The following is a 9,854-nucleotide window of genomic DNA, read 5'->3' as shown; positions in this document are numbered from 1 at the left end:
TTCATTCTACATCGTCAACACTTAATTTTAAAGAGATTGATATATCTTTTTTACAATGAGATTTGGGATTATGCCCTCCTGTATGGGATTATCTATTCAATCAGTGTGACGAAATAAGTAGAGCTTATTTAGAAATGGGTCCATATCAAATACATTTATCAAAATATCCATTTTCTGATTCTGTAAAGCATCCTCGTCGCTTTCAAGTTTCATAGCTTGTACAATTTGGATCTTGGTTAGAGTATTCTCCATCAAAAGATGTTGCATATTATTTACCTTGTTATCTTTTTACAATGAAAGCATATCAACGTTTTGGATGGGATGTATTTACTGTCATGAGATTTAGAAATTAGAAAAAGATTAATTATGAAAAACATTGTGCCTTTTTGAATCATATTGAGGAGGATCCTTGTTTTTGTCATAATAATGCTGTGAAATCTTGTGAGGATTTATTGAAACAATCACAGCATATTGATAAAGTAATGAATGCAGAAAGCTCTGAACAAATTCTCAACAATCGACTTCGAGTAAAAACATTTATTGATATTGTTTGATGGTTTGCATTTCAAGAATGTGCATTTAGAGGTCATAATGAGACATTTGATTCAAAAAATCGAGGTAATTTTTTGGATATGCTTAAACTCTTGGTTTTGTATAATGACAAATTTGGAAAACTTGTTTTGGAAAATGCTAATAAATCCTTAAAGTATACTTCACCCCAAATTCAAAAAGAGATTTTAGAAGTTCTTGCAAAGAAAGTAAAAAATAAAATTCGTGAAGATGTTGGGGATTCTCGATTTTGCATTATTGTTGATAAGGCACGAGATGAGTTTAAGAGAGAGCAAATGGCTATAATCTTGAGATTTATTGATGTTGATGATTTTATACAAGAACGATTTTTTGATCTTGCACATGTTAAAGATACATCAGCATTTACTCTAAAGAATGAAATATTTGTATTTCTTTCTCTTCATTATCTTGATATTCAAAATATTCGTGGACAAGGATATGATGATGCTAGTAATATGCGTGGTGAATGGAACGGATTGCAAGCATTATTTCTTAAAGATTGCCCATATACATACTATGTTCATTATTTTGCTCACTGATTATAGTTGGCATAGTTGCTGCATCTAGAGAGATGGTTTTTGTTCATGATTTTTTCTCAAATTTAAACTTTATTATAAATGTGGTGGGTGTTTCATGTAAACGTCATGATGAATTGCAAGTCGATTAGGCAACACATATGCATATGATAGCCATTGATGAACTTGAAAGTGGAAAATGAGTTAACCAATTTGGCACTATCAAACGAGCCGGTGATTCTCGTTGGGGTTCTCATTTTTATTCTATTTGCACTCTACTGCGAATGTTTGAAGCCACTTGCTCGGTGCCTGAAACCATAATAAAAGAATGATCCACTTATTCTCAATGCGGGGATGTGAATGCTGCTTATAAAATAATTACCTCATTCCAATTCATAGTTACTTTACAATTAATGAAGGAAATCATTGGTATTACTGATGTTCTTTGTCAAGTTTTGCAGCAAAAATCTCAAGATATTTTGAATGCCATGAATATAGTTTCTACTACAAAAGGACTTATTCAAAAGTTGAGAAATGAAGGTTGGAAAAATCTGCTTAAGAATGTTGTCTTTTATTCCAAGAAATTTGATATTGACATTCCAGAATTGAGCTCTCGTTATGTACAAGGTCGTGGTCGCCATCAACGAGATCACATTACGATAGAGCATCATTATCATTTTGAAATATTTAATACTATTATAGATTTTCAAATGCAAGAGCTTGACAATAGGTTTGGTGAAGGAACGACAAGGCTTTTAACTCTTAGCTCAGTTTTGGATCCAAAAGATGAGTATAAATCCTTTAATATTGATGATATATGTTGTCTTATAGAAGATTATTATCCTCTCGATTTTTCTGAGAATGAGAAAATTAATTTAAGATTTCAATTAAAGCATTTTGAAGTTGATATGTTTAGCAATTCGATGTTTCAAGATTTGATATCCATTGCAGATTTATGTCGAAAATTAGTAGAGTCAGAGAAATCAAAGACATGCTATCTTATTGATAGATTGGTTTGTTTAATTTTGACTCTTCCAGTGTCTATAGCAACCAGTGAACGAGCATTTTCAGCTATGAAGATTGTTAAAACAAGGCTTCACAACAAGATTGAAGATGAATTCTTAGCAAATAATTTAGTTGTCTATATTAAAAGAGAAATAGTTAAGAATTTTGATTTATATTCAATACTTGATGATTTTGTTTGTTTAAAAGAACGCAAGTTACAATTTTAGACATTCTGTATTTCTTTTGTTTAATATATTTGTATGGATGTCTTTATATTATTTTAATGATATATTGTTATTGATATATCAAATACTTTTTTAATACATAAGTTGTATTAAACGTATTTTATTTTTATTGAAAATCTTCCTATCAGATTATTATATATTGTAAAAAAATTATATAAAATTAGAACAAAAAAAATATTTTATATAAATTATTCTACCTTTGTTTGGCCCCCTAGAGTAAATTCCTGGCTTCGCCACTGAGTTGAATAGCCAAGAAAGAATGAGGTTGTTGCATCTCAACCAAGGTATGTAGAGATTATTGGACAGATATGGTGTAGAGATGGATCCATCAAGAAATCTCAGTTTGTTCTTGATGGATACAACAAGAGTGAATGATTTGTTCCATGAAAGGTAATTTGAATCCATGATGGGTGGTGTGGCCACCACAATATTAATATTGTCACTGTGGTGTAGGAAGAAAGGGCTAGTAGGATCTTCAAAGGGAGAAGAGATATGAGGAGGTGGATTAGGATGAGGGATTTTGGTTGAGGATTCAATATCAGTGTCATCTGCTATGAGAAAGTGCTCAAAAGAGAGAAAAAATGGTCAAGGAAGAAGAAGAGAAGGTTGCAGGTCACAGGACGTTCTCTAATACCATGTTAGAAATTGAGGTAGAGATGACAAGGAAGGAAAAAGGTAGAGAGAAAGTGAGTGACTAAAAGTGATTTTATTCAATAATGATTCACCTTACAAAGAAGAAGTATTGAAACTATATATAAAACTCTTAAATTAAAGAGTACTAAAGAATAACGAAACAAATACAATTTGAGAGATCATGGGCTATGTGCACAAATGACAAAATGTTAAGGAATTATGATATAGTCTGTTGTGCAAGGGTAGTGGCTGCTCTGCTGTACTATGAGGGATATGTCTGCTATGCTCTAAGTGATCTCAGGCAGCAGGCATGGCAATTTTGTCTTTTGTGAAGGGCTTGTAGTGCACGAATCATGGTGATATTTGGTCATCACATTATGCCTATTATGTGATTCTTGAGAAAACACAAAAAATACCCATTCAGACATTATTCACAACAACCTATGACAATATAAGTCTTAGAGATAGGGAGAGGCAGACCAATCTAGTGCCAATGGAACTTGTCGTTGGTGTGTGGGAATGGACCAATCTATGATTTTTGCACAAGACAAGTTAAGGCACATGCAAGCGTGGGAGGGGGAGAGAGGAGCAACTTGGGGCTTACTTAGAAGCGTGAGAGGGGCGTCTCAGGCAGTGTTCATAACGGCGCTGGAGTTGCAATGGTGGTGGTGGCAGCACATATAACTAGTAAATGTCAACCATTGTCGGCCAAAACAGAGAGAGAGAGAGAGAGAGAGAGAGAGAGAGAGAGAGAGAGAGAGAGAGAGAGAGGAAAGATACTCACATGAGATGGAGGCACCGAACGATGCCACTAGGCGAAGTTGCGAGAGAGATGATGAGTGGGGAGAGAGCGCGGGGAGGACTGAAATTTATTTTTGAAATTTAGATGTTTTTATAGTTTGTGTTTCTGACTTATTTTAGAGGTAAAAGAACTTTTCTAGATTTGGATTGAGAGGTGATCTCATCTCACCTCAATTCATCTTATTTCATTATTATAAATTTTTTAAATACTCACACAAAATATAATAAATAATTCAATATTTTCAAATTTCAATTCAACTTTTTAAAATTTTAAAATAATAATAATAATAGTTTATTTAATTATTATTTTTTATCTAAATCATTTTATCTTACCTCTCAATCTAAACCAAGCTATCGTGGGAGGTAAACGAGTTGTAGATGGGAGGGAGGGCATCATTATCCTTTTATTTTCTCTAATAAAATATTCTGGGTCTACCCATTTACTACTTATAAAGTATTAAGATTTTTTTTATTTTTTTATCATTTATTTTTTAAGTATTTTTTTAACATTCTTAGCTATTAAGAAAAAATAAAAATATATATAATTTTACTAATAGTCACTTATTTAATTATTAAGTAAAATAAAAAATTAAAAAAAATTAAATATAAAATAAGTAATAAATAAGTAGTAAAATAGTTATAATCTTATCTTTTTTTCAAAATACTCTAGCCTCCGACCGTTACGACAGGCGTCCTGGCCCCCTGGGAGGAAATTCATCAGGACAGTGTCGTTTGTCTGCTTCTTTTTTTTTTTTTTTTTTTTTCTTTTAATATTTGCTTGCCTGAATAAAAAATAATAGAGGCTCAAAGTCCATGGTCCAGACTCCATGTGCATGTCCGAAAGAATATTTTATTTTATTTCCGTTTATGGAAGAGGATTTTCGAAATTTCCCTAAACTTTTTCTAGTGTCCACTCTTTCGCTATCTTTCTTTGGAAACTTCTTCATTACTATTGCTGTTATTTTTTTTTTCGTTTTATTTATTTATTTAATAATCGTTGTGAATCTGAGCTCTCTCAATCAATCTAATCCCTCTTTTCTACTTCCTTCAAATCTAGGCTTACCATTAACAAGAAGAAGGAGAAGCTTTTGCATGAAAACCACCCCAATTGATTCAGCGATTCCTTTCGTTTTTCTTTAGGCACACAGGAAACCTTTTTGAGGGACAATGAAGCGGGCAAAGCTTGAAACTTTGACGTCGCCTTCTCGGCTCAGATTGCTTCAAGTTTTTATTGGCGTTCTGTTTCTTTACTTGCTCTTCGTCAGCTTCGAAATCCCCCTGGTATTCCGGACCGGGGCCCCGTCGGATTCAGACGAAGAAGAACTCGGACTTCTCGGCGACGCCTTGCCCGGGCAAGTGCCACTCGAGAGCGGAGAAGAATTTTCCAAAGATAGCACCCTGCGCAACCGGACACCGAAACGGCGAATGCGCGTGTTCAGTAAAGTCTCTGGCTTGGTTTGGAACGAAAATCGTTTCGATGGTAATGCCGGTAAGGACGAGATCTCGGAGCTTCACAAGGCGGCAAAGCGCGCCTGGGTGGTTGGGAAGAAACTCTGGGACGATCTAGAGTCCGGGAAGATCGAGCTTAATGCGAAAACCCAGCTCGAGAACCGGTCTGAGTCGTGCCCGCATTCCATTTCGTTATCCGGGATCGAGTTTCGACACCGGAACCGAGTCCTGGTTCTCCCGTGTGGGCTTACGCTGTGGTCCCACATTACCGTGGTGGGGACGCCGCGATGGGCTCACCCGGAGTACGATCCGAAGATAGCGTTACTGAAGGAAGGGGACGACTCGGTGATGGTGTCGCAGTTTATGATGGAGTTGCAGGGCCTAAAGACGGTGGACGGGGAGGACCCACCGAGAATTCTGCATTTCAACCCTAGGTTGAAGGGGGACTGGAGTGGGAAGCCGGTGATCGAGCAGAACACCTGTTACAGGATGCAGTGGGCCACGCCACTGAGGTGCGAGGGGTGGAAGTCTAGGGCGGATGAAGAAACCGGTAGGTGGTTATTTCATTTTCGGTTTGTTTTTGCTGATTTCTTAACTTCAGAGAATGCATAAGCTTTATTTATTTTTTATTGATAAGTAAGCAAGATGTATTAATGAAAGAATTGGCAGAGCCATGTGTAGTACAGAGGATGCCCTAAACTGCATAGGGACAATAGATACAAAGAAATCATGAAAATCTTGACTGTTAAAAATAACGGTAGTGGCTCAAGTACAAAGAGTTCTAAAAAAGAAAACTTGAAGTTCCTCATCAATCTCTCTTTTTTTTCTACCTTTCGTTCATTGCACTCTTGCCACACACACTACATAATACATAGGGATCATCTTTCATACTTGATCTGTTGATTGTCTCTTAGGTCTCTCTAGCTAGCCAAAACCATCACAACTGTCTCGGGCATAACCCAACCCAGGTCTAGTCTACTAAGAACCTTGTTCCATAACCCTCGAGCAACTTCACAATGTAATAGAAGATGGTCCTCAGATTCACCTCCATTCCTACACATGCAACACTAATCTGCGATGATCATCCTTTATTTCCTTAAATTATCCGTTGTGAGGATCTTATCCAAGGAGGCAGTCCACACAAATAATGTTATTTTGAAAGGCGCCTTATGTCTCCAAAGTATTTTCCAAGGAAAATGAATAGGAAGCTCATGTGAAAGAGACTTATAGTACGATTGAACCGAGAATATACCTTTACCTGTAGGTATCCACCACAATAAATCCGTAAGATGGTTACTCGGTTTGAGTGAGTACAAAAGACTAAAAAAGGCTGCAAAGCTGTCCATTTCCCAATCATTTGCTGCCCGGCTAAAGTTGAGGTTCCACTGGATTTGTTCCCCTGTTATCACCATGACTTCTGCCACTGAAACATCTTTGGCATTTGCAATCCTGAAGAGTGCAGGAAAAAGATCCTTTAGAGCACCATTACCACACCAAGAATCATACCAGAATTTAATCCTGACCCCATCCCATAGGCATAATCTTGAGTGGCGAGAGAAGACCCCCCATCATTTTCTTATATGTTTCCACAACCCCACTCCATATACTCCTCTCACTTCATTAGAACACCATCCCCCCCCCCCCCCCCCCCCCCCCCCCCCAATAAGCCACCATATTTGCTCTCAATCACCAACTTCCATAAGGCTTCTGGTTTCTTATGGTATCTCCACAAACATTTTCCAAGTAACGCCCGATTAAAAACATGCATAAGCTTTATGTTTGTCAAGAATAATTAAATCTGTCTGAAAAAACTGGCATTGTTTACATTGCTGATTCTTTTAAACTCTATGAAGTTGATGAGCAAGTGAAATGTGAAAAGTGGATTCGCGATGACAACAACCACTCAGAAGAGTCAAAGGTGACATGGTGGTTGAAAAGGCTGATAGGGCGGACGAAGAAGGTGTCTTTAGACTGGCCATACCCTTTTGCAGAGGGCAAGTTGTTCGTTCTAACCCTCAGTGCTGGCTTGGAAGGTTACCATATCAATGTAGATGGGAGGCATGTCACTTCTTTCCCTTATCGCATTGTGAGTACCCTTGTTATATCTCTTCAAATTTTAATGAATGCAGGACATCTTAAAGAAAAAGAAACTTATCTAATGTTCGTAGGGATTTGTGCTTGAAGATGCCACTGGACTCTTTCTCAATGGAGATATCGACGTGCATTCTGTGTTTGCAGCTTCCTTACCCACGTCACATCCAAGTTTCCAATCACAAATGCATCTTGAGATGTTTACTGAATGGAAAGCCCCACCTCTTCCCAATGGGCATGTGGAGCTTTTCATTGGCATCCTTTCTGCCGGAAACCATTTCGCTGAGCGAATGGCTGTGAGAAAGTCATGGATGCAGAATATATTAATTAAATCTTCACATGTTGTGGCTCGTTTTTTTGTTGCAATGGTAAGGATGGATGCTGGAGGCATGCATTCTTTAACAAGGAACAATTAATGCATAAGCTTTATATTGGATTTTTACATCTATATTTTGACAGCATGGGAGAATGGAAGTCAATTTGGAGCTAAGGAAAGAAGCAGAGTATTTTGGGGATATAGTTATAGTTCCATACATGGATAATTATGATCTTGTAGTGTTGAAGACTATAGCGACCTGCGAATATGGGGTGAGTTTTGGGACAACCCCCGAAGTTGATTATGCATTTGTTTTTTGTAGCTATAAATTATATATCATTAATATGTGGCTCTTCACAGGTTCGCACTGTGGGTGCCAAGTATATTATGAAGTGTGATGATGACACATTTGTTAGGGTGGGTGCCATGATCAAGGAAGCGAGGAAAGTTGAAGATACAAGCCTTTATATTGGAAATATGAACTACCATCACAAGCCCCTTCGGCATGGCAAATGGGCTGTGACATATGAGGTATGAATTCCTTCCTCCGCTCCCAGAGGCGGACCTACACTTGGTCTGTAACAAAATCAAGTTTTAAGGATTTTTTTTTTTATAAGAATAATCCTATAAAAGTTCTTTTATTTTACTTGTAAAAAAAATAATCCTATAAAAATCCACCCCCCCCCCCCCCCCCCCCCCCCAACACCCCCAAAAAATAAAAAAACCCCCCACAAGAAAAGAAAAGATTTTGTAGTTTTGCCCTTCAAAATGAAATTCTTGGTTCCACCCCCTGCCCCCCCTTCTCCCTTGCTTCTCTAACCCTTTGATGGATCATTCGCTCTTTTCCTTTGGTTGCTTAACGTACCACTACCACTATAACAGTTTTTGTTTTGACTCAAAATAAGCAATGCTTCTTGGTTTTTAACTTTTTACTTCTAATTTTCCTTTTCAACACATCGTAGTTAGCATTGGTGTTCATGTTCAGGCAATGTGCTGAAGGTGGTGTTATGCCATGCCTAATTATGTCTAATTTCAAATTTCAGTTGCTTTTCGGCATAGTAGGTTGTCAGTGTTCTATATTGGGATAATATAGCTATCTTCCAGAGATTTAATGATGGTTTATTTCGTGCAACCTAGGGTGTAGTATCTATTTCTTGTTTATAGGTATTAGACACGCAATCATTCCATTGTATGATTATCTTGCTAGCATGTTTTATTTATCGGTTAAGCAATCAATAGGAATTCTCTAGTTCATATCTAAATGTGCGATTGTCTCACCTAGAGGTGGTGTTTAAATGATTTTCGTCACCCAAAGGCATTGCATCTGCTGTGAACAGAGGAAGCCATAGCATTAATGATTCCTTTCTCAAGTTTGATGTTTGGGTCTTAAAATGACCATGAGTCATGACCAACTCCATAGTCATATTCTGTTTGGCTGAGCTGAAATTCCAGAAAGTTTTGGGACTTCTTTACCAACTTGATTCATAATGCTCTTTTGACTATGTGGATTATCCATTTTGGGGGTCTGATATGTTGTTCATTTCTCACAAAATAGTTCTCTTTTCTTGGGTGTTCCAGGAATGGCCAGAGGAAGATTATCCTCCATATGCAAATGGTCCGGGTTACATTTTATCATCCGACATTTCACAGTTCATTATATCAGAGTTTGAAAAGCAAAAATTAAGAGTATGTGGGTAATGGCTTTTAAAGATTAATATATGAATGACTCTGATCAAAAAAGATTAATTACATGGATCTCCACATGTTTGCAGTTGTTCAAGATGGAAGATGTGAGCGTGGGAATGTGGGTGGAGCAGTTCAACACTTCAAGACCAGTGCAGTATGTGCACAGCTTGAAGTTCTGCCAGTTTGGGTGTATTGAAGATTATTACACAGCACATTACCAATCTCCAAGACAAATGACATGCTTGTGGGACAAATTGCGATCTCAACGAAAACCCAAGTGCTGCAATGTGAGATAACAATGACGGATAGCCATACAAATTTTGCAGCCATAGTATATACTACCTCTGTAAATACGCAAGCCCGGGTTATATATTAAGGGGAAATTCAAGCTCCTTCCAAATTCATTCATTATTTCACCTTTTCTCCATCTTTTTCATCTCCCATTTTCAATTTTCTTAAAGGCTTGACGATACTAATAGAAATAAAGTTGCTACCTGTGAACTATACGGGAAACGTATAAAAGCATTTAGGCCGATTTGGTTA

General features: G+C 37.2%; 1 protein-coding gene across 1 annotated transcript; it reads left to right on the top strand.

Moving 5' to 3' along the window:
• The first annotated feature begins 4,634 nt into the window (after positions 1–4,634).
• Positions 4,635–9,854, top strand: LOC122311795 (hydroxyproline O-galactosyltransferase GALT5-like). Its single transcript, XM_043126470.1, has 7 exons — positions 4,635–5,768; positions 7,072–7,304; positions 7,387–7,677; positions 7,769–7,897; positions 7,986–8,156; positions 9,204–9,311; positions 9,398–9,854. Exons 1-7 carry the CDS (start codon positions 4,937–4,939, stop codon positions 9,605–9,607), a joined length of 1,974 nt encoding a protein of 657 aa, XP_042982404.1. The 5' UTR covers positions 4,635–4,936; the 3' UTR covers positions 9,608–9,854.

Source organism: Carya illinoinensis, chromosome 5, assembly GCF_018687715.1.
Source record: "Carya illinoinensis cultivar Pawnee chromosome 5, C.illinoinensisPawnee_v1, whole genome shotgun sequence".
Lineage (NCBI taxonomy): Eukaryota > Viridiplantae > Streptophyta > Magnoliopsida > Fagales > Juglandaceae > Carya > Carya illinoinensis.
The sequence above is the reverse complement of the archived record's forward strand: the minus strand, read 5'-3'. Positions and strand labels throughout refer to the sequence as shown.